Below are 27412 nucleotides of genomic sequence, written 5' to 3'. Positions count from 1 at the left end.
AGGGGATGACTATGCACATTTTGGCATTTAGCTTGAGGTCATGGTTTTGACACCAGGTATCTGTCTCCGTGAGACCCTTTTGGAGGATGTCTGTGTCAGCCGGAGAGTCAGTTATAGCCCCTAGTTTGCAGTTGTCTGTGAACCTGGTCAGCCATAGTCCTCCTGTGCTTGCCTGTACCTCTGAGAAGTATATGCCGAACAGGAGGGGTCCTAGGACTGAGCCCTGGGGAATCCCACTTGTAACCGGTTTAGAGTCAGACCTAGCTCCCGCAACTCTTACCTTGTGGGTTCTGTCCGTGAGCCAGTTGGCAACCCATCTCGTGACATGGGGTTTATGTTCAGGCTGGTGAGCTTGTCTATAATACCAGAATGGGGAATGGTGTTGAAGGCCTTTGTGAGGTCTAGGCTGTTTGGACCACATTTCCCTTGTCTATAGCGTTGGTAACTGTCTCAAAGAAGTCCACCAGGTTTAGGAGGCATGAGCTGCCCTTAACAAAGCCGAACTGGGTAGGGTCCAGTGTTTGGAGGTTCCCAATGTCTCTGTTAGAGATCCATGATGATGCTCTCCATAGCCTTGCAGACCAAGCTAGTCAGGCTTATAGGGCGATAGTTCCCGGGGTCTGTTGTGGCTCCACCTGTGTGGAGTGGAATAACTGTTGCTGTGTGCCACTCTGTGGGCACGTAGCCTGTGGAGAGGCTGAGTTTGAGCAGTGTGTTTAGGTGAGGGGTTAGTTCATCTTTGAGCTCATGTAGGACGCAGCCTGGGACACCGTCCAGTCCCATTGATGCTGTTTTTTTGGCTTTGGAGAGCGCTGTTTTCTGTGATTTCAGGGGCACTACATTCTTCTGGTATGGTTATGGGACCTTTTGGGGGTGAGGGGGGGTGAAGTTTGCACTGAACCTGTCTGTCAGGATGTTGGCGGTATAGTGTACAGTGTATTTTGTGCCATTCTGCACTAACTCCGAGCAGATCTAGGAATTGCCACTTAGATTCTTGACATAGCTAAAGAATGCCTTGTGGTTCTCTTTGGAGTCCTTGGCAATTTTTCTTTTAAAGCTAGCCTTGTATGATTTTATGAGGGATCGGAGTTTCTTGCTGATACTGATCAGGGATGCCTTTCCTTCTTGGGATTTTACTTTTTTCTGTACTAGTTTCCTCTTTCTGTTGTATAGCTTGTTTATGACAGAGGTCCACCAGAGTGGTTTCGTTTTCTTGGTTGAGTGAGTCTTGGTTTTGCTTGGGATAGCACAATCCATGCATTCTTGTAGGTGCCCATAGAGTACATTAGTAAAGGATTTTGCAGCTTGGGCAGCGTTATCCTTTAGCATGGGGGATTTGAAACTTTCCACCTCTGTGTTAAGTATCATGAAGTTTGCTTTTGAAAAGTTTTTCACGGTGGTTTCTTTGACCAGGGGTGGGGGCGGAATGTGAATATCCAGCGTGATTAGTTTATGGTTGATGGGAAATGTAAAGTAGGTTAAGAATGTTGACCTTAGAAATTGCATGCTGTGAACTTGCCTTGTATGTCCTGTGCCCCCAGACCTTCCTTTCAGTAGATTTATTGCTTAAAGATGTTGGGTACTGTGGATCTTTTATGTAGTAAGAATTAGCAAAGCCCAGCAAAGGAATCTAGGTAATAAAAGCTACATGGATAGATGAAGGAACTGCTAGCAAAGAGATTGTGTATGCTTCAGGGCAGCTCTGTTTCTTTAAAAAAAATAGTGTTTATTGTATTAAGGAAATGCTTTCTAATACTATTTCTGTGTTGTCTGACACTAGCTGTAATCCTTTTTTTTTCATTGTTTTGGTATCCAGCAACATGGCAAACATTGTTCTTGGAGTCGGCAGTGGGATATTTGTCATAGCGGTTGTTTGGATTGCAGCACTAGTACTTTGTGCCCTGTTATTTAAGGCCTCTGGTCCAGCCAGGTAAGAGATGTTCAGAAAAAAATAATCTTATTTAAAACATATTCTACAGAAAATATCTGTTTTATTTTGGCTGTATTTCTTGGCAAGTTGTGTTTAGTAAAAATAAAATGAAACTGGTGTTCTTCGTGTTTCACTGTTGCAGTCATTACATTTGGATAATCTGCCTGCAGGTTGCCCTCAGTCGGCCTGATTAACAAAGTCTTGGGTCCTGCATTGGTTGCTGTCCCTTCTTCCATGACGTCAGGTCGTCAGGGGTATAAAACATGTAGCCGACGCCATTACATCAGTCTTTCTTGCCGTGCGGTGCCCGAAGCAGAAGCAGTTCGCAAGTGCCAGTCGGCCGACTCCTGAAATTGTCGTTTTCGAGTTTCAGAACCAAAGTCTTCAACTTAAAGCTAAGTACCCCGTTGGGGAAACTTTTTCTTGCTCCTTACCGATGTCAGTAAAAGTTAATAATTGCATTACGTGTGGAAAGCAAATACCTCATAAAGATTTTCATTCGTACTGTATTCCTTGCCTAGGCCCTGACCACGACGTACCTTGCTGTAGGATTTGTGCTTTATTTAATCGGCGCACTATCCATCGTCGGTATATTTTTGCCTCTAAATATTTTGGTTCTCAGTTTAATTATCCAGAAATGCCATCCCGTTAGCCATCCGACTACCGGGATTCCAAAAAAAATGCAAAGATAAAGACAGAGACAGGCTGCCAATGTCCAAAACTGCCGCCGACGCTTCTCCTAAGCCAGTTCGCCGGTACTTAGTGAGGTGCTTTCGCAGCCCCTGAAACCCACTACATCTGATTCGCAGGCCTCTACTGGGACCCATTCGGAGTCCGGTATGCCGTGAGATACTTCAACTATGGAACCCGTGGATGTCTCTACCTTGGATGGGTCCGGAACTGCTGTGCAGGCACCGGCTTCTGAGGGTGTATTCAGGCCTACAGATGTGCATATTAAATCAGCGCCTCCTTCATTGCGAAGGCCTAAATCTCGGTCCATGTCTAAAAAACCAATGCCCAGGCCACGTGCTCAGGCCCCTATGCCTAAAAAACAAATGATAAAAATGGCTGAAGATCTAATAACTCTAATCAGGGTTAGCCAACCCCCCCACCCAATAGGCCTAGGGCTGAGCTTGATTATGAATCTTCCGATCAGGATTCTGTTTCTTCTGACTCTTCTGATGACCTGGATTTGTCCTTACCTACTTATGAGGATTCTGATGCAGAGGATTCTATTCCCTCTGCTTCCCCTCCTGAGGACTTTTCTTTTGGGGAAACCGTACATACTCTAAGGGAGTATTTTCACTGGGAAAGCCAGGAATTTTCTGATTCAAAAAAGAGGCTTAGGGATTTCCTTCTACCTCACCATAGGCCTTTGGCTATTCCTCCTTTACTAGACATTGTTGATGATGTTTTCTTGGAATCCGGTTTGTCCCCTGATTCCCTGCCTCCTGCTCCTAGTAAACCTGACAGATACTACAGGGTTCCTGACTCCCACAAGTTCCTTTGCAAAAATCCTATTGCAGATCCAGAAACTATTTCTTAGGGGCCCAAGGGCATTAAGGCTTCTACTGCTAAAAATCCTACCCCTTTTGATAGCGACTCCAGAGCTTTACACTGCCAATTTCATATGTTAAAATATCAGCAACATGTCATTGGACTGCTTAAACAGAAAATGATGTTGATTCCGGACTGTGTGGAAAATAAATGGGACAGCGCAGTGGTGCAGCGGTAGTGTTGTCACCTCACAGCAAGAGGTTCTCTAGTTCGATTCTCGGCTGGGGTGCCTTCTTTGTGGAGTCTGCATGTCCTCCCTGCGTTCGTGTGGGTTTTCTCTGGTGCTTCAGTTTCCTCCCACGTTACAAAGACATGCATCTGGAGCATTTCTACTCGGGCCTCCACTAAAAATTGGCTTCGTTCCAAGTCGGACTTTCCCAGTTAACAAATGTTAAATGAAAAAATAAAAAATAAATAAAGATTTACAGGATTTAATGCATTCTGCTGAACAAGTTGGAAAACCTACTTTGCAATGTATCACAAACAAAATCCAAACGGATAGAGTAAAACACTTTGAACTAAAGATAAAAATAATCAAACAGCCACTAAGGACTAGACGTAAGTCTTCACTGTTTTAATAAAACACAAAAGCACAGAACCAAATAACTAAGCGCTTTCACCAGGCATAAACCGCTGGCTTCTTCAGAGTCATTTGGTATTACAAAGAAAACATTTAAATATATAAACAATCAATTAGTTAATTGATTAATTAATGAACTAACCAGCCAAAAAAAGGTAGTTGATTAAAAAGTTCTTCATAAATACCCACACATTCAATCAACCTCATATTACCATAATAACTTTACAATAGACATTAAATAGAAACAAAACATTTTTTACAGTCTCTTGTGTTAAAAGGCAGAATAACCAGTATTGTAACACATATATATTTTTTATCATGTGACAGTAAGTAGCCAAATTAATATATTATTTAATACATAGTAATGACATTGCAACAATTGTCAACACTGTATATATTTTTTATTTCCCCAAATTAAATCTGATTTGCCTTTAACTTTAAAATAGGCATCAGGGAGACACTGTCATTCAAACCAGGTGGCTTCAAGGCATTAAGCCTAAGTTGCCAAGTTGTTTCCAAGGCTCCAATTTTATTATTGGTGTTGCACCCCCCTTTCACTAGTGACAACTCTATCTATAACAAAAAATACAAATTTTTTAAAATTCTTACATTTTTTCGTATGTAAATAAAGTGCATTGTGCTCATCATTTCTATTGATGCACCTTAAATGTTCTGAAATCCTGTCACGTAATCTACGGATGGTCTTACCTACATAAAACCCTTCATATGAAATGCAGGAGGCAACATGTACAATACATTTTGTATTACAATTACATATCCCTGGACATGAAATAGTGTACTTATAGTCATTTACACATAAGTATGGACCATCATTGATGTATCTACACCGTCTACACATGCCACATTTTTTCATAAGTGATTTTCTTTGAACATTGGCTTCAAGAATACCTTTTAAGTTGTTCCCTCTACTGTAAACTATCAATGGTTCTTGACCTAGAGTTTCTTTGATATTATCACTTAAACAGAATATCCAAGCATTCCTCAAGCATGTCACCAAATCATGAGTCCTGTCATTGTATTTTAATACAAACATGGCACCTAGTTTTTCATGGTTGACTTCATTTGGAGTACTAGATGTTACATTCCGCAAAATAGGAATGTAACGTTTCTCTTTTTCTCATAATCTGTCTTTTGGTGTTTAGTAATAATTTTAAGGGATATCCCCTATCTAAGAACATTCCTATCAATTTATACATTTCCTCTTTAAAGGTTAAGTTGTCACTAACCAACCTAGATGTTCTCACCATCTGTCCCTTTATGATTCCTTTTCTTTGGTGGTGGGGGTGACAACTATTGAAATGTAAAAGTGATTTCGAATATGACTCTTTTCTGTAGATAGTACTACACAAGCCTTGTGATGTTTTCTTTATAGTTATGTCCAGGAAATTAATCTCTTCATTGTGCCATGAATAAGTAAATTTAAAAAAATCTGTTGTGGCGTTTAAATAGTCAGTGAACTCTACTATAGAAATTTCATCTCCTTTCCATAAAATTAATACATCATCCAAAAATCTGTTGTATAAAAGAATATTATCTTTAAATGTGGATGGAAAAATAAAAAGGTTCTTCCATGCAAGTAGTACCAAGTTGGAAAAAACAGGGGCACATTTATCTCCCATTGCTACACCATTTAACTGCTGATAGATTACACCCTCAAAACTAATAAAGTTGTTTTTTAATGTAATTTCCATAAGGTCTATCTGTCGTTTTACTTCTTGAGAGACTTTCATGGAACATAGCCAATCCCTGTTCATGGGGAATGACAGTGAATAAGTTGACCACATCCACTGTCACAAAAACATAACTATTGTTGTCTTTAACTTCCCTAAGCCTCTCAAGGCAATGCCATGAGTCTGTCAATATATGCACAGCCTCTTCTACTGCTGTTTCTGACCAAGTGTCCACAAAGGAAGCTAGGGGTTCTGTCTTAGAACCCCTAGCTGCAACAATCTGTCTAAATGGAGGGTTGCTAATTTCTTTGTGGACCATGGGAATCCCAAAAATAACTGGTAGAGTTGGAGATTTTACTGTTAAATAATTATACTCTACTTCATTGATTAGGCCTTGAAATAGTGCATCCTGTAAGAAAAGGTCTATCTTTAAGTAGGCTCTATTTACTTCATTTTTAGATACTCTACAGTAAGTTGACTCATTATTAAGAATTTGGATCATTCTACTACAATAATCTATCTTAGTCATAATCATCATCCCCCAACCCTTGTCTGGTTTCATAAACCTGTATTGTTGGTTTTGATGCAAGTTTCTCATAAACAGTCTTTCTTCTTTTTTAAAATTGTCCGTAACATATCTATCTTGTATTAAAGTCTTTCTAAATTCAGCTTCAACACATCTCTCTAAGGTAAGAACCTCAGGGTTTGGTGGGGGATAAAAGTACTTATTTTCTTAAGGGGCATAGCCAGTTCAGTTTCAATGGTGTTGTTACTACCATTAGAAAAAAACATTTTTAAATTTAACTGTCTCGTAAAACATTTAAGATTAACCAAAACTTGAGCAACATCCAATCTAAAAGTAGGTACAAAATTTGTGCCCTTACTCAGTAATTCAAAATGAACATCACATATTTCCATGTCTGTATAATTATAGATATGAAAACCATGTTTCTTTAGCACATTGTAAACCATAGATGTATTGTTTATATTAGGGCATGTATCGTCCCCAAAATAGTTGGAATTCACAAAACTAAAATTATCCATTTCACATTCATTGTTAGAATACATTGTAGACACGTGGTGATCATTCAGTGTTTCAAAACCATCAATACTATTCAATGTTTCAAAAACATCAATACTGTTATGAGTATGCACTACATCATCAGAATAAGCATTAGTTTCCATTTTCATAAAATTGTCACAAGTCATTAATGATAACCCCTTCTGTTCCCCTCCCCCCTCGACCATTCCAATACTGGTATTGTACATTCCTGCCTGTTTGTCTCCTGTTTTAGTCTCTCCGACCTCCTCAACTCGGTCTGATGTTCTAAAAAACATTCATCTGGGTCAGTGTTTTCGTCAAAGTTATTCTGTACAACACTAGCTGACCGTTCATTGACCAAGCATTTATTAGCTTTTTGTTTAGTGTCCGGTGGGTAGGCACAGTTGTTCTTGTAGTCAAGAGTGTCTCTATTAAGCTTTTTTATGTTTAATAGTGAGATTTTTATTGACAAAAGTCTCAACACTCGAGCACTTTTTCAAAACTTTGTTTTTGTTGAGAGAATAATAAGTCATTAGTAATGCTTACATTAAGACTGTTAATGTCCTCTTGCAGTTTGGCCAGTTTTGTCTCATTATTACATATAATAATATTTAACATTTCCCTACCTGTTTTGTTATACAGCGAAATCAGTTCACGATAGGCTACAGTCCCTTCTTCCACTCCCATAGGAAGTTTCCATAATCGCAGTCCTTTCGGCACTTGGTTGAAGGCCATAGATTTCTTTAAAAATAAATTATCCAACTGTATTGCTCTAAATTTTGTACATAATTTCTCAAAGTTAAAGATTAAAGAAAGGCTTGTGTAGTAATATCTACAGAAAAGAGTCATATTCAAACTCACTTTTACATTTCAGTAGTTGTCACCCCTACCACCAAAGAAAAGGAATCGTAAAGGGAGAGATGGTGAGAACATCTAGGTTGGTTAGTGACAACTTAACCTTTAAAGAGGAAATGTATAAATTGATAGGAATGTTCTTAGATAGGGGATATCCCTTAAAATTATTACTAAACACCAAAAGAGAGATTATGAGAAAAAGAGAAATGTTACATTCCTATTTTGCGGAATGTAACATCTAGGACTCCAAATGAAGTCAACCATGAAAAACTAGGTGCCATGTTTGTATTAAAATACAATGACAGGACTCATGATTTGGTGACATGCTTGAGGAATGCTTGGATATTCTGTTTAAGTGATAATATCAAAGAAACTGTAGGTCAAGAACCATTGATAGTTTACAGTAGAGGGAACAACTTAAAAAGTATTCTTGAAAGAGAAGCCAATGTTCGAAGAAAGTCACTTATGAAAAAAATGTGGCATGTGTAAATGGTGTAGATACATCAATGATGGTCCATACTTATGTGTAAATGACTATAAGTACACTATTTCATGTCCAGGGATATGTAATTGTAATACAAAGTGTATTGTATATGTTGCCTCCTGCATTGCATGTGAAGGGTTTTATGTAGGTAAGACCATCCGTAGATTACGTGACAGGATTTCATAACGTTTAAGGTGCATCAATAGAAATGATGAGCACAATGCACTTTATTTACATACGATAAAATGTAAGAATTTTAAAAAGTTTGTATTTTTTGTTATAGATCGAGTTGTCACTAGTGAAAGAGGGGTGCAACACCAATAATAAAATTGGAGCCTTGGAAACAACTTGGGAACTTAGGTTTAATGCCTTGAAGCCACCTTGTTTGAATGACAGTGTCTCCCTGATGCCTATTTTAAAGGTAAAGGCAAATCAGATTTAATTTGGGGAAATAAAAAATATATACATAGTGTTGACAATTGTTGCAATGTCATTACTATGTATTAAATAATATATTAATTTGGCTTATTGTCACATGATATAAAATATATATGTGTTACAATACTGGTTATTCTGCCTTTTAACACAAGAGACTGTAAAAAAAAATGTTTCTATTTAATGTCTATTGTAAAGGTATTATGGTAATATGAGGTTGGTCAAATGTGATTGAATGTGTAGGTATTTATGAACTTTTTAATCAACTACCTTTTTTTTGGTTGGTTAGTTCATTAATTAATCAATTAACTAATTGATTGTTTATATATTTAAATGTTTTCTTTGTAATACCAAATGACTCTGAAGAAGCTAGCGGTTTATGCCTGGTGAAAGCGCATAGTTATTTGGTTCTGTGCTTTTGTGTTTTATTAAAACAGTGAAGGCTTACATCTAGTCCTTAGTGGCTGTTTTATTATTTTTATACTTTGCAGTGTGGTTTTGATTCTTTAGAGGCCTCTTGCAGGGCTGCTGCTACTGGGTCTGTGCTTAGAAGGCATGCTTGGCTTAAGGAGCAATATTTGCCTGATCATGTTAAAGCTAAATTGTTGGATACTCCTTTAAATCAGGACCACCTGTTTGGCAACAAGGCTGAAGAAGTTCTTAAAAAGATGGAAGATGAAGCTAAATCTATGCAAACTGTTAGATTTTTTTACAAGTGCATCCTCCTAGATTTAGTAGGCACTGGCCTAGTAAGAATTGGTCCTTTCCAGGTCTTCTCAAGCCAATCCCAGACACAGCAAAAACCCCAGGTTTCAGTCCCAGGGGACTGTCAGAACTAAGCAGTGGGGGGCCTCTACTTCCAAATTTGGGAATAACAAGACACCCCCTCTATGGTAAACAGTCTCAGTGACTTCCTTTTAAAATTTCCAAGCACTTGTCTTCTGACCGCCCCTTTGGGGGGAAAGATTGCTCTTCATGCAAAGAACTGGGAACTCATAACCCAGGGCAAATGGGTTTTAAATATAGTGTCCCAGGGATACAGATTTTATTTCCACACATTGCCAATGCCAAATGGGTGGCTGGACCTGCCCCCAAATCAATGGGCAGAGGCTCAAAAATAAGTACTTTCTCTCTTAAGCATGGGGGCTATTCAACTGGTACCAGACGAGGAAAAGGGACAAGGTTTCTACTCCAGACTTTTCCTGGTATCCAGAAAAGACAAATCTTGGCATCCAGTCCTAGACATGTCTACTCTGAGATTCCAAAATTCAAGATGCTGACTCTTCACCAATTACTTCCTATGCTAGGCAAAGACGCCTGGTTGGCACCACTAGATTTAAAAGAAGCATACCTGCACATCACAATCAGGGAATCTTGCAGAAGATACCTACGCTTCAAAGCAGGCTACATGCATTGTCAGTTCTCTGCACTGCCCTTTGGCTTGTCTACTGCACCCAGGGTATTCACAAAGTGCCTGGCTCCAGTTATTGCATTTTGCAGGCAAAGAGGTATTCAGATATACCCAAACCTGGACGATTGTCTAATTCAGGCAGAAAGCCAGGGCATACTTTTGAATCATCTGGCGTTTGTAAAAAGGGTTGTAACTTGTCTGGGGTACACCATAAATGAAAATAAATCACAACTGGTACCCTGTCAACAGATTACATTCCTGGGAGCAAGCTTGAATACAACTTCCCAGATGGCTTACCTCACGTCAGAAAAGCAATTCATTTGATAACCTATTTCAAACAAGTGGCCACAAAAACCCTGCTATCTGCAAGACAAATACTGCAAGCCTTGGGGTTCATGGCCTCATGCATTCTTCTAATTCCATATGCAAGACTGCATATGAGGAGACTACAGTACTATCTAAAAAGCTTATGGAGTCAACATTCTCACTGCCTAGAAACAATGATTCCTGTCATACCTTGCCTACGCCTAGAGTTCCTCTGGTGGGCAGAGGCCTGCCACCAAAACAAGGGACTACCATTCACACTACCCCCTGCCACCCAAACCCTAACAACAGACGCATCAGACTATGCATGGGGAGCTCACCTGGCAGGGAAGTGCATTCAGGGCAAATGGAACCCAAGTCAAATGCACCTGCATATCAATCAAAAAGAAATGTTAGGTGCACAGAATGCTCTGACAGCCTTCAAGGACTACATTCTTCCAGGACAGCTAATGGTAAAGACGGACAACACCACGGTTATGTGGTACATAAACAAGCAGGGGGGTACACATTCGTACCCCCTCTGTAGACTAGCCATGGCATTGTGGAACATAGCCTTGAGCTACCAAGTGCACCTACAAGCTCAATTCCTGCCAGGAAAATTAAATACACTGGCAGACGGACTAAGCAGAAACCTCATGGACCCACATTAGTGAAAACTGGAACCAAAGATTTTCAACATGTTGACAAGCGAATGGGGGAGCCCAGATATAGACCTATTTGCCTCCCTCCAGAACTACCAATTGGACAAGTTTTGCACAAGGACTCCCCACAAACAAGCCTGGAAAGTGGATGCTCTGTCCTTCAGCTGGAAAAACCTATCAGTCTTCGCCTTCCCCCCATTGCCTCTGCTCTCCAAAGTTCTACTAAAAGTCAAACGGGACAAACCAAGGATGATTTTGATTGGCCAGACTGGCCACGCCAACACTGGTACCCCCTCCTGCGCAGTGTGTCACAGTTATCTCCATGGCACTTGCCTCAGACCCCTTCCCTGCTGTCTCAGCAGGAGATCCAGATTCTGCACCCTCCGCTTCCAACATTGAACCTTGCAGCCTGGCTAATTACTTAAACTCACCCTTATCATCCCTCAGCAAACCTGTGATGGATGTCATCTTGGAGTCAAGGAGGCCTAGTACTAGAATATCTTATGCTGAAAAATGGAAAAGATTCTGTGCCTGGAACCAATCTCAAGGGATGAGCACAGCAGCACCTAATTTACCTCAGATTTTGCAATACTTAACTGAGATGCTTCATAAGGGCCTGTCTTTTTCCTCCATTAAAATCCATGCCTCAGCCATTTCAGCTCATTATAACACAGAACCGCCCCTCTTCTCTCATCCTCTACTCAAGCAGTACCTCAGAGGGGCCAAAAATCTGAGACCACCCAGGAGAGCTCCAACCCCTGCCTGGGACCTTAACTTTGTATTGGAGAAACTCACTCTACCTCCTTTCGAGCCAGCTGCTACTGTAGACTCAAAAATTCTTTCTTGGAAAACAGCTTTCCTTTTAGCAATCACTTCAGCTAGAAGTTTATCTGAATTACAGGCCCTTATGGCAGTGGAGCCTTTCATCATCTTTCATGTCACTCCGGACCAATCCATCCTTCATGCCCAAGGTGGTATCCAGTGTGGCTCTTACAGTCCATTCATTTGCCAACCTTCTTTCCCAGTCCACAGAACAAAGGGGAACGGATTTTGCATTCCTTGGATGTGCACAGACAACTTAGATTCTACTTGGACAAGACTAAACCTTGAAGAAAATCTGAACAACTGAAGGTAGCATTTTGCTGCAGAAGGGCAGAGGGGAAGGCTATTTCAAAACAAACCATTTCTAAATGGATAAGCCATTGCATTCATTTCTGCTATAAGCATCACGGAAAACCTATCCCCCAGGGGATCATACCTCTCTCCACCAGGGCTGCATCTACTTCTGCAGCCTTTCTCAGAGGTGTTCCTACCAGGGACATCCTAGAAGTTGCTCCCTGGAGTTCTGTACATACTTTCACCAAGCATTATCATTTGCCAATTTTCTCTAAATCCAGAACTGGCTTTGCCACTGCAGTCTTTCAGGTCCTTATAGCTGGCCCTAATGCTATATTAACTCCTCCTCCCAACCATAGCTTTGGGAATCTACTCAAATGTAATGACTGCAACAGTGAAACATGAAGAACATAGTACAGTTGTGTACTCTTACCATAAATGTAGATGTTTGAGTGTATTCATTGTTGCAGTCCTGGTTACCCTCCCTCCAGCCCCCTAACTTCTTCTGGCTGTACCTCTACTTTCCTTTACTATGCTTAAAAGCCTTTTTGGTGTATTTGCTTTTTGTTGGAGTTATACCTTTGTGTTATGTTTATTTCCTTCCCGTTAGGGGTGGGCACCTGACATCTGGGGCAAGAAAAACCGATGTAATGGCGTCTGCTGCATGTTTTATACCCCTGATGACCTGACGTCATGGAAGAAGGGACAGCAACCGACTCAGGACCCAAGACTTTGTTAATCAGGCCGACTGAGGGCAACCTGCAGGCAGATTACCGAAATGTAATGACTGCAACAGTGAATACACACGAACATCTACATTTATGGTAAGTGTACACAACTGTACTTTCTTCTTTTTCAGTTAGTGCAGAGATCATCTTCCAATGAACGTAAATTTGTGCTATAGGGTGTAGTGTCCCGTTCTTAGAATACATAGAGCTCATTTCAGCCTTTTATACACGTGTGCCTTCCTGGGCTGTTTAGCTAACACTTACAACTTTGAAGTTTTTACACCTACTGCATTTTATAACTTGATGGATAGGTACTTCAGTAACATAATAAATATATTACATTTTGAAAATAGCAAAATGTTGTATGCATTTATTCTTTCAGATTACATCATAAAAAAGTAATGGTTTTGTCCCATGAGCGGAAATGGCACAGTCAGTTATAATATTGAAAACTCTTTAGCCATTTTTCATGTACACAAGTAATTTGTCTTTTAGATAAAGGACTGTCCCCTGGATTCTCAAAAACCTGCACGGTGTGCATGATTAGTGTAAGAGGAAATATTGCCAATATGGCAGCCGAGCGATCCACGTACGTGCCCGTTTGACATGCGCGAGCGCTCTAGCACTAAAGCTACACGTCCCCATCCCCTGTATGCAAATCACCCCATTTGCAGGTGAAAACCATGCAAATGAGGTAAATCTGCCATCCAGGAAGCAGGAATCACGACGTGCAGGACTAGCATAATGTGCAGAAATATACTCTGTTAGTAACCGTGTACGGTACTGCAAAATCCAGAACGGGGACATGACCGCCCCATATAAATGCTGCATAACATTGAGGAAGCATGCCAATGGCCAGGTAGAACAATGCAAACATACAAAATACAACTTTTATTATATGTCTGCCGATCACGGCTGTATAAGCATAGGGCAGCGGCACGCAAACGGGATCAGTGGGGAAATAAGAAAATAAACTTAAAAGCAGTCTAACTAAAATCAGTATTCCCCCATGCAAGTCAATGGCAGGCAAAAGACAACCTGGCCAGTGAGTAGTGCTTGGTGAGGGGGGAGGCACAGTGTGACACATGTAACCATGCATTAGCAGGCAGTCTTATGCAAATGAGGGGAAGGATAGTGAATCCCGGTTTGCCTCAGCATGTAAGGCAGGTCCCAACAGTGTAAGAGTATGAATAGCTGAGTGCAAGACTAGGAGGTAGGTGACATCATGGCTGGGTGTGTTAGACATACTGTACACGGATTGTGAGCCCTGTGGCTTGGGTATGCTCCCATCTTAGCACAGCCAACCTAGGGGGTGTGTCTAAACCTGCCCAGCACTCTTTACAAACTGTAAGCGGGTGTGCGTGCTGCACACCGGGATTTACAGGAAGAAAGAAGAAGTTAAACCAGGAAACAGCAGCAGTATGCACATCCGAGTACTCTGTTTGTGCGGCGCGGCCTTGGGCCCAAACAGAAGGGCAATGGGAAGGGAAATCAGCAGTAGGAAGGTAATCAAGGAGAACTAGCATAGCTGACAGGTGAAATGTATCAGAAGCAGCCAATTACACAGGCAGCAGCCCAGCCCAGAACACTACTATAAACTAAGTAAACACCTTCCCCACTGGTTTTTCCCACACTCTACACCACCGGTGTATACAAGCGGGGAATTTTTAACAAACAAACCTACAAAATGAAAAGGGCTGCTGCAGGTAACATAGAATAACATGTGCAAGAGGCTGAGGGTGGTGAGGATGTGCATGCTGCCGAACAATCCACAGTGAGGAGATGGAGAAGAGTGTACAAACCCAGGGTAACCTACCAGGGACTACATGAGCTGGAGATACTGGAGCACTATACGGTGGACAGAGACCTCCTACAGCAAGTAGTAGAGCTATGCCGGCCACACCTGACACACCAAAACGAACAAGGGGAACCCATCCCAGTGGATACCAAGGTTATGTGTAGGCCTAGGTATACTAGCCACAGGTACCACCCAAAGCACAGCTGGGGATAATGTGGGGATCTCACAGGCATCTCACAGGCATCAGCATCCAGAGTATTCCACCAGTTCCTGGATGCCATGTCAGCAGATGCTAGTGAGCATGCATATTTCCTCAACACCCGTGAGGTGTTGACCAGCAATATGCATCTCTTCCACCAAATAGCAGAATACCCTGGGGTAGTGGGTGCTATAGACTGCATGCACATACACATCAAAGCACCACCCGGTGAAGAGGGTATGGCCTACATCAACTGCAGCGGCATCCCCTCCATCAACTGCCAGGTCGTATGTGATGCCCAGGGCATTATAATGAATGTGTGTGCTGGCTGCCCTGGAAGCTATGACGATTCCCACATATGGCATCTGACGCAGCTGTACCAGAGATTTGCCAATGAGGACATCCCCTATGGTCATCTAGTGGGGGATGCTGGGTACACACTGGAGCCGTGGCTGATGACACCCATCAGAAATGCACACACACCTGAACAACAATGCCATAATGAGGCACACGCACAGGCCAGATATATAATAGAACATGTGTTTGGGATGCTCAGGTCATGGTTCCGGTGTCTGGACATATCTGATGGAGCCTTGCAGTATTCACCAGTACATGTACCCAAATAGTTATGGTATATGCGATGCTACAATATATGATCCTGCGGAAACAGCTGCAGCAGGAACAGCATGAGGCAGGGCCACACAGCCCCTCACCAATGTCAAGGCCTGCACAGGCATAGAGTAACCCGGAGGAGGAAGAACCTGAGCCTGCCCCAGTAGGCAGAAGGCAGCATGCCCAGTATGCCCTGGCCTTGGCAAAGAGGCAACGCATAGCACATGCACTGACACAGTAGGGTCCCAGGGAATGATAACTCTCTCCAACTCGCACATACAGTAAAAGGGATGCCAAACATTACACCACCTATGCTCAACCATGTGTAGGGAGTGTACTATCTGCATCCAACATAGGCAGCCCTCCAGCACCATCCGCAAGTCTGGCACACCCACAGGGTAAGTCAGTCAACCTACCAATTGCCAAGTGGAGTAGAAGGTGTTGTCACCTGTAGCTATGGTATGGATGTGAGCATGCAAGGGAATTGGGCGGCTGAATGTTAAGACAGCAGACAGTAGACACCCATAGTGGCACCCTGACATGTGTAACACATACTGGAGTCACCATAGTAGCCAGTATTACACAGGGTGACACAAACCACTACAAGAAATGTGCTGCGTGAAATGTGTGTCCATATGACTCACACATGCCAGTCAGGGTGGTTCACATGTCTAACAACAGTTGCAGACAGCAGGACAGGTGGACACAAACCCAAACAGGGCCTGTGCCATGGCCCCAGAATGATGGCTAGGGTTAACCCCACCCCCAGGCCTACACAGACAGACCATAGCAGGGCAGGCAGTAGGATGCCAGTTTTGAAGGGTAGGACGTCAGACAATAATATGTAGGGCAACCAAAGCCACGATCTGTAGTACACAAGTGTGCCTCTAGACAGCATGATAGGTAGCAATACAGAATGAAATGGAGTGCATGACATACCAGTACAGTCATAGCAAATGTGTACATGTGTCACTTGTGCCCCCCCCATCCTACATAGCAATGTAATGAAAGTCAGGTGTGCCCCCCATCCCACTCCCATGTAGACATGTAGAAACAGTCAGGTGTGCCCCACCCCCATTCCATTGTAGAAATGTAACAGTTTGCCCCACCAATCCAGTGAAGAAATGTAGTAACATGCATGCGTAGGTATAATACGAGTGGAGCAGAGATGCCCAGAGGTGGCCAAAGTAGCAGGATAGGTTGTAGCATGTGCACAATATGCAGGTCTGTGTGTGTTTAGGATGGTGTGTGTGTTTCATATTGTGTGTGAGTGGTCAGTATGTATGCATGTCGAGGTAAGACCTGGTACTCATAGCCCAGTACTGCTAATGACAGGGAGAAGCCCTCACACCTGCAGTGCCGAGGACAATCCCCACCAGTATACCACCTGCCAGCAGTAAGCCAGTGTAAATGTATGGTGGTAGTATGTGTCACCATCTGAAAGACTGACATGGCATGGCTTTTGGGCTAGATATACAAGCAGTACACAGGGGGAAGTACCCCAGACATACAGTATACATTGTATCACTGTGAAATGGAGACACCCTTGGAACTGTACATACAGGTAAGCATCACAGCAACTGGTCCCGTAGTAGGGGATACTGGTGATGCCCGCCCAAACAACTGCAGATCACAAAGGAGGCAGGACTGATGTATTGGCAAACAGCTGGTGTACCTGCACTTGCAGGCATACCTGGAATGGCCCATGCATATTTGTGTGTCAGATGCAAGTAGTGTTCATAGCACACATGCACCCAGCTCATGCAAACACCACCCACAGGTACCTCTCTGGCCATATCCCTGCTGTGGGGAATGGGTACAATATGACCCCTCCTGTACATGGCAATAGTGGAAGAATGCAGCATGCAGTGCATGTGTCCCATGCAGGTTTGTCCCTAGCTGTACGTAACACCCTGCCAGCATCCACACCACCTGATCAAGACTGATAGAAGGAATGTGCATGAACACCCATCACACCTACCCTGTCACCCCAGGGGAATATACTGTATGGTGGGCTGTGACTGTAGGCCTGTCAGAATGCAACGGCCTGCCACAACTGGCCCGCAGCAACACCTAATGCCCCACAGGCCTCTGCCAAAGGCCTGTGTCTCACATATACTGCCAATGCATGTTAAGTCATGGACACCCACATAACATAACACGCTCCACATAAGCCATATGCAAAGCCATGTGGACAAACCACAGTAACATGCCCACCATGTCCCACTGCATGAAATGTGGACCAACACTAACACACACCTGTGATGGGGTGATACCCTTAGGGGATGTATCAGAGAATATCTATATAATGTATGGAAGAGGTTAGAATAACAGAGGGAGGGTGGAAGCATGGCCAGCATGGAGTGTGCAGGGTCTGACACTAAGCTGTGTGCCTACACTGTCTCTGGCTGCAAATACATGAATGGGTTCCTATACATCTTCCCGTATACCACAATAGGGTTAATGTCCTGACCCATGGCCCCTGCCTCTGGGCAACCCCTGCGAATCTGTACAGCTGTGAGGCATTGCCACAGCAAGATAAGACAATACTGTCTTGTCAATGGGTGTACAAGTATGGTATCCCCTGCCAGAACTCTACCAAGGTGCTGAACCGGGTACACAGACCCAGCAGCAAGTGTCTGCAGCTCCCCCTCCAGAATGGCATAACATACCATGAATACATAAGTGTCTGCCCACAATACCGGACACAGCTGCAGTCACCCTTGTCCCCCAAGACAGCACTGTGAGCAAGAATGCCCTCCTGGCAGTACATGAAGACAGACATCATCACTGTGTATAATAGTACATATGTCTGAATATATCTGCTAACAGTGATATCATGCAGCTGAAGCAGCACAGACACAGATGTTCATCGTGTTACCCTGCTGCAGTCATCACACTTGGGTTATCCTGCCGTCATGCGGTCCCGCAGTCAGCCCGAATTCCAAAGTCTTGGTCCGGCGTCGGTTGCTGTTGCTTCTTCCCTGACATCAGTGTGCCAGGGGTATATAAGAGGCATCCAACGCCATTTTCTTCAGTCTTTCTTGCCACGCGGTGCCCGAAGCAGAAGCAGTTTGCAAGTGCCGGTTGGCCGACACCTGAGATTTTAGATTTGAATTTCAGTCCGAAGTCTTTAGCTAAGTACCCCGTTGGGGAACATTTTCTTGCCTCAGTCCGATGTCAGAAAAAGTTAACAATTGCATTTCTTGTGGGAAGCAAATACCTCATAAGGACTTCCATTCCTATTGTATTCCTTGCCTAGGCCCAGACCACGATGTCACAGGTTGTCAGTTTTGCGCTAGGTTTAATAAACGCACTATCAAACACTGTTTTGACTTCGCACGGCATTACTTTGGTAGGAAATTTAATTATATCATGCTTTCGGAGCAGCCGACGACCGCAATTCATAAAAAACGCAAGGATAAGGACAGGCAGCCTAGGAATAAGCCAGACACCGAGGCCTCAGCTGGGCCTGTCGCCGGTTCTCCGGTTTTCAGTGAGGCGCCTACGCAGCCCCTGACAACCGCAGAGCTGGAACCCCATACAGCTGCCGACTCCCAAGTGGAGTCTATTAGGCCGACCGCAGCCATCTACCGACACCAGAGCAGAATTAGACACCGGTGCAGAGGAAACACCTTCGGTTGCAGAAGGTGTCTTCAGACCGACTACACTCACCATTAAATCTTATGCTAAGCTTAAAAATCCTTTAAAACCTAAGAAAACTGTTCATCAGTCTACAGGTCAAGGCCCCATGCCTAAGAAACAGATGCTTAAGATGGCTGAAGATTTAATTACCCTTATCATGGGTTTCCATCCCCCTCCTGATAAAAGACCAAGACAAGAGGAGGATTATGCATCCTCTGACCAGGTTTCTCTCTCCTCAGATTCTTCTGAGGAACAGGATTTCACTTTTCCACCTTATGAGGATTCTGATGCTGAAGACTCTATTCCCTCAGCATCTCCCCCTGAAGACTACTCCTTTGGGGAAACATTACATACCACGAGGGAACATTTCCACTGGGAAGGCCAGGATTACTCGGAATATAAGAAAAGGCTCCGAGAGTTCCTTTTATTACTCCAGCACAGACCTCTTGCTATCCCTCCTGTTTTAGATATTGTGGATGATGTCTACTTGGAGTCTAGTTTAAATCCAGACTCTCTACCTCCTGCTCCAGCCAAACCAGACAGATACTACAGAGTACCTGACTCACACAAATTCCTTTATAAAAGCCCTGTAGCTGACCCAGAAACCATATCCCAGGGTCCTAAGGGAGCAAAAGCTTCTATGGCTAAAAATCCTGTGCCCTCTGAAAGAGATTCCAGGGCCCTAGATAGATGGGGAAAGAAAATATACACCTGTGCAACTCTGGCTATGAGAGCATTAAATTGCCAGTTTCACATGTTGAAATATCAACAATTCCTGATGTCTCAGTTAAAACAAAAAATGAGCACACATTCAGAACAGCGTGAATTCAAGGAAATGCAGGATCTGTTGCATGCAGCTGAACAGGTGGGCAAGCATACTTTACAATGCGGATTTGATTCCTTGGAAGCTTCCTGTAGAGCATCTGTTACTGGCTCTGTCATTCATAGACATGCTTGGTTAAAAGAGCAAACCCTCCCTGACCATGTTAAAGCAAAATTATTAGATGCACCTTTACAACAGGATGTATTATTTGGTGTCAAAGCAGAAGAGGTTTTAAAGAAAATGGAGGATAAGGCTAAATCTATGCAAACGGTTAAGGATTTCTTGCAGGTACAACCCCCTCGCTTCAGCAGAAATTGGCCAACAAAAAATTGGTCCTTTCCAGCTTCAGACAGATCACAGAGGGGCAAATACAGACACCCAAGGGGCAGAGGTCAGTCACAGGGCCCTTACAAACCTCGACAATGGGGTTCTGCTACCCAGAAAGGAGGAGAAGACAGGCCCCAAGCTAGCAGAAGGCAGACACAATGACTCTATCCTCATACTACCAAGCAAATCTCTCCTGGCAACACCCTTGGGAGGAAAACTAGCATTTTTTGCAGACAACTGGCACATCATCACAAAAGACAAATGGGTTCTAAACATTGTCTCTCAAGGATACAGATTCCACTTTCATACCTTACCAAGGATCAAAGGAATGCCAAACCTGCCACCAAATTGATGGGCAGAGGCACAAAAACAAATTACAGCTCTCATGAACATGAGAGCCATTTAACAGGTACTTACACAGGAGCAAGGACAAGGATTTTACTCAAGACTCTTCCTAGTTCCAAGAAAGGACAAAGCATGGAGACCCATTCTGGATATTTCAATTCTGAACACCTATTTGCAAGTACCAAAATTCAATATGCTAACACTACAGCAGCTTCTTCCCATGCTGGGCAAGAATGCTTGGCTAGTCACTTTGGACCTCAAGGAGGCATACCTGCATGTCCCTATCAGACAAAATTGCAGAAGATGCCTCCGCTTCATTGCAGGTTCAAAGCATTATCAATTCTCTGCACTGCCCTTTGGCTTATCTACTGCGCCCAGGGTCTTCACAAAATGCCTGGCACCAGTAATTGCATACTGCAGACAAAGAGGAATTCAAATATACCCATACCTGGACGACTGTCTTATTCAAGCAGAAAGCAAGGACCTTCTTTTACAGCATCTGGCATTTGTCAAACACCTTCTAAGTTGCCTAGGGTACACAGTAAACGAAAAGAAATCAAAACCCTCACAAAACATAATATTCCTGGGTGCCAGCTTGAATACAACGGCCCATATGGCTTATCTCACGCCAGAAAAACAATGACAGCTGTTTCAGTATTTCAAAATAATGGCAACAAAGACCCAACTCCCTGCAAGAAAAATTCTGCAGGCCTTTGAATTCATGGCATCTTGCATACTACTGATACCATTTGCAAAACTGCATATGAGGAAATTACAATGGTACCTGAAAAGTGTATGGACTCAACACAGTCACAGCTTGGAAACAATGATACCACTCATTCCCTGCCTTCAGCAGGAGTTTCTATGGTGGGCACAGGCATGTCACCTCAACAAGGGTCAGCCTTTCACCTTACCCACAGCCAGGCAAAGTATGACAACAGATGCATCGGACTATGCCTGGGGAGCTCACATGGCAGGATAGTGCATTCAGGGCAAATGGACTACAGATCAGAGACACCTGCATATCAATCAAAAAGAAATGCTAGCAGTGCAGAATGCCCTGACAGCTTTCAAGGGCCTTCTACACCCAGGACAACTATTAATAAGGACAAACAACATCACAGTTATGTGGTACATAAACAAGCAAGGGGGCACACATTCCTACCCTCTATGCAGGCAAGCAATGACCTTGTGGAACACTGCACTGTCTTACCAGTTTCAATTACAAGCACAATTCCTGCCAGGAAAGAAAAACACATTGGCAGACGACCTAAGCAGAAACATCATGGATCCACACAAATGGAAACTAGATCCACAAATATTTGCAATAGCTCAAAAATGGGGACGCCCAGACATGGATCTGTTTGCAAGCCCTCACAACCACCAACTTCAAAAATTTTGCACAAGGACCTTCCATCCACTAGGTTGGAAAGTTGACGCCCTCTCATTCAGTTGGAAAACATTAACAGTGTATGCCTTCCCTCCACTGCCTCTTCTAGCAAAGGTACTGCTGAAAGTCAGATTAGAGAGGCCACAAATGATTCTCATTGCACCAGACTGGCCACGCCAGCATTGGTATCCAATTTTAAGAAACATGGCCCAAGGCCCACCATGGATTTTGCCACAAATTCCTCACCTGCTCACCCAGCGAGACAATCTGATTCTACATATCCAGCTCAAGACCTTAAACCTGGTTGCATGGCAAATTACCTAAACAGCCAGCCAACACCTTTATCCAAAGCTGTTATGGATGTCATTCTGGAGGCCAGTAGGCCCAGCACCAGGAAATCCTATTCAGACAAATGGAAAAGATTTTGCGCCTGGAACCACGCTAAAGGACTAAATCCCCTGGAGCCAAACATTCCTCAGATTCTACAATATTTAACTGAGATGTTTCACAAAGGACTTTCCTTTTCATCCATTAATATCCACGCCTCAGCAATTTCAGCTCATTACAGCATGGATCCTCCTTTATTTTCACATCCACTCCTAAGACAGTACCTTAGAGGGGCTAAGAACTTAAGACCGCCAAGGAGAGCTCCAACACCTACTTGGGATCTCAACTTTGTCCTGGAAAAGCTTACACTGCCACCCTTTGAACCAGCTTTTTCAACTGATTTAAAAATTCTTTCATGGAAAACTGCCCTACTACTAGCAATAACCTCAGCTAGAAGAGTCTCAGAACTACAGGCGCTAATGGCAGTGGAACCTTTCCTCATTTTTCATCAAGACAGAGTTTCTCTACGAACTAATCCTTCCTTTATGCCAAAGGTGGTATCCAGCGTGGCCCTAAACCACCAAACCATTCATTTGCCCACCTCCATCCCAAATCCCCAGAACAAAGGAGAAAGACTCCTGCACTCTTTGGACATTCACAAGCAATTACGTTACTACTTGGATAAAACTAAGGCTTTCAGAAAAACTGACCAGCTCTTTGTAGCCTATGCTACAGGATCACAAGGAAAAGCCATCTCAAAACAGACCATTTCTAAATGGATAGGACATTGCATACGTTTCTGCTACACACATCATGGGAAACCAGTACCTGCTAACATTAGGTCCCACTCCACCAGGGCTACAGCTACATCAGCAGCCTTTCTCAGGGGAGTGCCAACCAAGGATATTCTGGAAGCTGCTACTTGGAGTTCAGTGCACACCTTCACCAAACACTATCACTTACCTCTTTACTCTAAGACTAGAGCTGGCTTTGCCACTGCAGTTTTGCAGGTCCTACTAGCTTCTTCTAACCCTGTTTGACTCCACCTCCCCTCCTTAGCTTTGGGATTCAACCCAAGTGTGATGACTGCAGCAGGGTAACACGATGAACATAGTACAGTTTTGTACCTACCATAAATGTAGATGTTCGAGTGTTCACCCTGCTGCACTCCAGGTTACCCTCCCTCCACCCCCTCTGAACTAGCTGAACTTATCTCTTCCACTTTATCCTATACTACCTCTGTGGTGTATTTGCTTGTACCCAAGGGTTTTGTTTTATTTTTATATAGCCATATGTGTGTGTGTGTGTATATATATATATATATATATATATATATATTTTTTTTTTTTTTGCCTACCTTTTGGGGGCACCTGACATCTGGGGCAAGAAAAACTGAAGAAAATGGCATTGGATGCCTCTTATATACCCCTGGCGCACTGACGTCAGGGAAGAAGCAACAGCAACCGACGCCGGACCAAGACTTTGGAATTCGGGCCGACTGCGGGACCGCTTGACGACAGGATAACCCAAGTATGATGACTGCAGCAGGGTGAACACTCAAACATCTACATTTATGGTAGGTACAAAACTGTACTTTACCTACAGTACACACTATCCCCTGCACAGTTTGTCCCAATATTGCCAAATGATCGACAGATACCCAGCATAAACACCTTGCTTACCTGTAGGTGTACAACACAAAGGCCTGCACTGGAGTACAAACTACCTGGTATTGATCCACACATTCTATACAGAAGGGCATACTGGGCATGCTCACACACTTAGAGAAATGAAGGCAATGGCAGTCAACATACTGAAAAGTTACACTGGACATGCTCACACACGTAACCAAAAGAAGCCCATGTCTGCAAACAACTGTGGACCAGACAAATCTGGCAGTCACAGATGTTAGTGCAGACACTCCTTAGTATGCACCAGTCATGCTTTGCACACACAGTGGATAGGAATACATGCATATATCCAAGGACAGTACACTATAATAAGCCAAACGTACATGTACATAGATGTATGGGAGAGAGTGGCTGTGACAAGGAGCCAACCATTATGAGGCTTGTCCCACCCAGCACACAGCCAGATGACCACAACCACATGATGCTCAGATGTCACTCACTGTGGACAGTAGCCACCAGTATCTGTCAGCATTATGGACTATGTGGTGCAAGTGCTAGCTGTGCAACATGACTGTACAAGGAAGTAGTCATCTAGCAGCTGCATACACATACCTGTGGAGTATAACCCTGCGTGTGGCTGCATGTGGTGTGTCGACCTCTAGATGAATGAGTTATGGCCCATGCACACACACTGCCCTCTCCATAGCCCTACTATGGCGGACCCGCTGAGGTCATCCTCTTTGAAATACACCCTTGGGAAATGTGTAGCCCAGTAGCCTCTGTAGTGCGTCCCGTAACTGCGTACTGCTGTAGAGTGATAAAGTAGCTAGGTAGGTGTTCTAACCCCAGACGTGGCAACTGTGTGTGTGTGTGTGTGTTGGTGTGTTTAAGTGTGTGTGTCTGCATAGAGAGCAATGCTTTTTACGGTGGCCACACTCCGTACAAATCCCATACTCAGCTTTGGCAAGGCTGCTGATGTCATCCACCTAGAAATACACCTCTGGGAAGTTTGTTGCCCAGTAATCTCCATAGTGCGTCCTGTTACTGCGTACCGCTGGATTGTGAGTCAGAGCTGTGGCAGGGTTCCATCCCCACCCATGGCAGTTCTGGATGTTTTGTGTGTGTCCATGTCTTTATACGGAGCAATGCCTTACATGTTAGTCACACGCAGTACATCTCACATGGCCCACTTTGGCAGTCCAGCTGATGTCATTCCTTGTGAAAGACGGCTTTGGGGAAGGAGTCCTCTAGTACTCCCCGTGGTGCATCCTATAACAGCTCCATGCTGTAGTGTGGTATAGACCTCTGTCAGGGGTTCTATACCCACACATGTCGGTCATGGATGTTTTGTGTGTGTCTCACTGTCTGTGTTGAAGCAATGCGTTTTAGGGTACTCACCCGCAGTACATTTCAAATTACCTACTTTGGCTATCTTGCTGATGTCATTCATTGTGGAATACACCCTTGGGGAAGAAGTATTTCAGTAATGTGGGTGGCATGTAGTATAACTGCATAGTGCTGAGGAGTCCTAAACTAGTTAGGTAGGGGTTCAACTCCCAGACATGACAGGTGTGCGTGTGTGAGTGTGTGTTTGTACCTCGTACCCTGTGTAGAGGGGGTTGTGAGCATGTGACACCGGTGGCCAATGTGCAGTGGGTTTTCTATATGTCTTATATGGCAGCACCACTATATAGCACAATGTCCACTGTACAGGGATAACAGTTGTGAAATAGCTGAGAGGCTGGGGTGCAAAGCCATATCCATACATGTGACATCAAGGCTAGGCAATCACATTTAGCAACCTCAGTATTACCCAGAGCACACTCTCAACCCAAGTATCATATGCACACACATGCCTAGGCAACAGCCAATATGTGGGTAGTACACTGCACATTGGTCACTGATAGTAACCATGGAATAATAGCAGTGGGCTACAGAGGGCGTGTCCCCTGTCCATCTGTCCAATATGCACGTACATGCTGACAGTGCACCTCGCCCATGTTCCCCAATGGACACCTGCACCACCTGTGGTGCCATCACATGCCCCACAATGGACATACCATGCCTGACAACATGCCCTGTATGGACATTTGCCACTGACACCAGGGACTGCTGTCAGCATGCTGTCAATGTAGGAGCGGGTAAACCTGGTGACCATTACCGGTCCCAACCACAGGGGGCAAGACTGGCACATATGATGTTACTCTGTGTTCACAACATGGGCTTGACACCCCATGTACAGTTTCTCATGTCACTGTACATGCATGTGGGAGGTGTGCACATCCCTGACACAGTCCATGTCATGGGGTAAGGAACACATGTATGGCAAGCGATGCACAGCATTGGCCACACACAATAGTCACCCAGATGACTGGTTGGGGAAACAATACCCACCTGTGTGGGCAAGAGTGGAAACTACAGCCCTGAGACACCATGCAGACCATTGTCATGTGGCCTGATGCCAAGGTATACCCATCGCCCACCCTTGCATAGCCTGCTGCCACAGTTGACCACCACATACCCGTGCAGACATGCAGCAATGCATGTCATTACTGGCACCCTGTGTATTTGATGGTGTGTTGTATGGCACGTATGTTCACAGCCACACTCACTACAGCCCCCATGTGCATACAGAAGCATGCTGTCAGATACCTCCTCATACCCTTTGCCCATACAACCTCTGTATGACCTATGTGGTGCATGTGGTACCTGCACAGTGATGTGTTGTGGCAATCCCACTACTGATGAGTTGTACCGCTGGCCTTACCAAGTGTGTTGATGTGTGCATGTCCTTGTGAGAGTGTGACTGTGTTGACGCTGGCACCTGTTCATGCTGACAGGTACATGTATGTCACCTACTGTATAGCAACCACATCCCTGTTGGAGATTGCACGCACCATCACACATATGTTCTGAGGACTCCACAACAGGTAACCCATGTGGCGCATCCATTACTTGCATCGAACTGTGGACACAGTACATAGTTGTCAGGGGTTTGATATACTGTGCTGGTAGGTGTGTGACACTAAGAAGCTGCTGTTTTACTCCCCCACTTCTCCCTGACATGTCTTTGCTTCTGTCTGCCTCTCCCACTCCCTCTCTGGTGGATGTGGAGACCTACACCAGCTTTGCTTAGGCAGCAATATGTGTATTATAAGTGATGCTCATGATCAGCTGATGGCCTCTGCACGAATCGCAGCCCTCCCCTAGCTGATTGCATGTGGAACAGCTGTGGTAACATTTCCATAGCCAATTGCATGGAAACACACTCCGATATCTGGGAACTTCATGTTGGTGTTGGCCCTTGTCATTCACTGTGAGCAGGAACTAGATATGTTGGTTGGCAACCAGCATCTGCGATGGATTGGGAATTTACCTTCAACAACATACACTGTGGAAACAGGGCAACACACAGGAGGGGGTTGCGCCTGACCAAACTACAGACTGTAAGTGCTGCTATACTGCTTGTGGCGTACTGTTGGGTTAACAGCGTGTGTGTGGATATGTCTTTCCTACATGTC

The 27412-nt window shown here is 44.0% G+C and overlaps 1 protein-coding gene across 1 annotated transcript in view; it reads left to right on the top strand.

The window, feature by feature from the left end:
* The first annotated feature begins 1820 nt into the window (after positions 1-1820).
* The window catches only part of TMEM218 (transmembrane protein 218), a 519645-nt gene continuing 494053 nt past the window's right edge, over positions 1821-27412 (top strand). Inside the window, exon 1 of the mRNA XM_044081205.1 lies at positions 1821-1930. Coding sequence (XP_043937140.1) covers positions 1821-1930 — 110 coding nt within the window. The remainder of the gene's footprint in view (positions 1931-27412) is intronic.

This window comes from Protopterus annectens, chromosome 8.part0 (genome assembly GCF_019279795.1).
Source record: "Protopterus annectens isolate FY-2018-M chromosome 8.part0, PAN1.0, whole genome shotgun sequence".
NCBI lineage: Eukaryota > Metazoa > Chordata > Ceratodontiformes > Protopteridae > Protopterus > Protopterus annectens.
The sequence above is the reverse complement of the archived record's forward strand: the minus strand, read 5'-3'. Positions and strand labels throughout refer to the sequence as shown.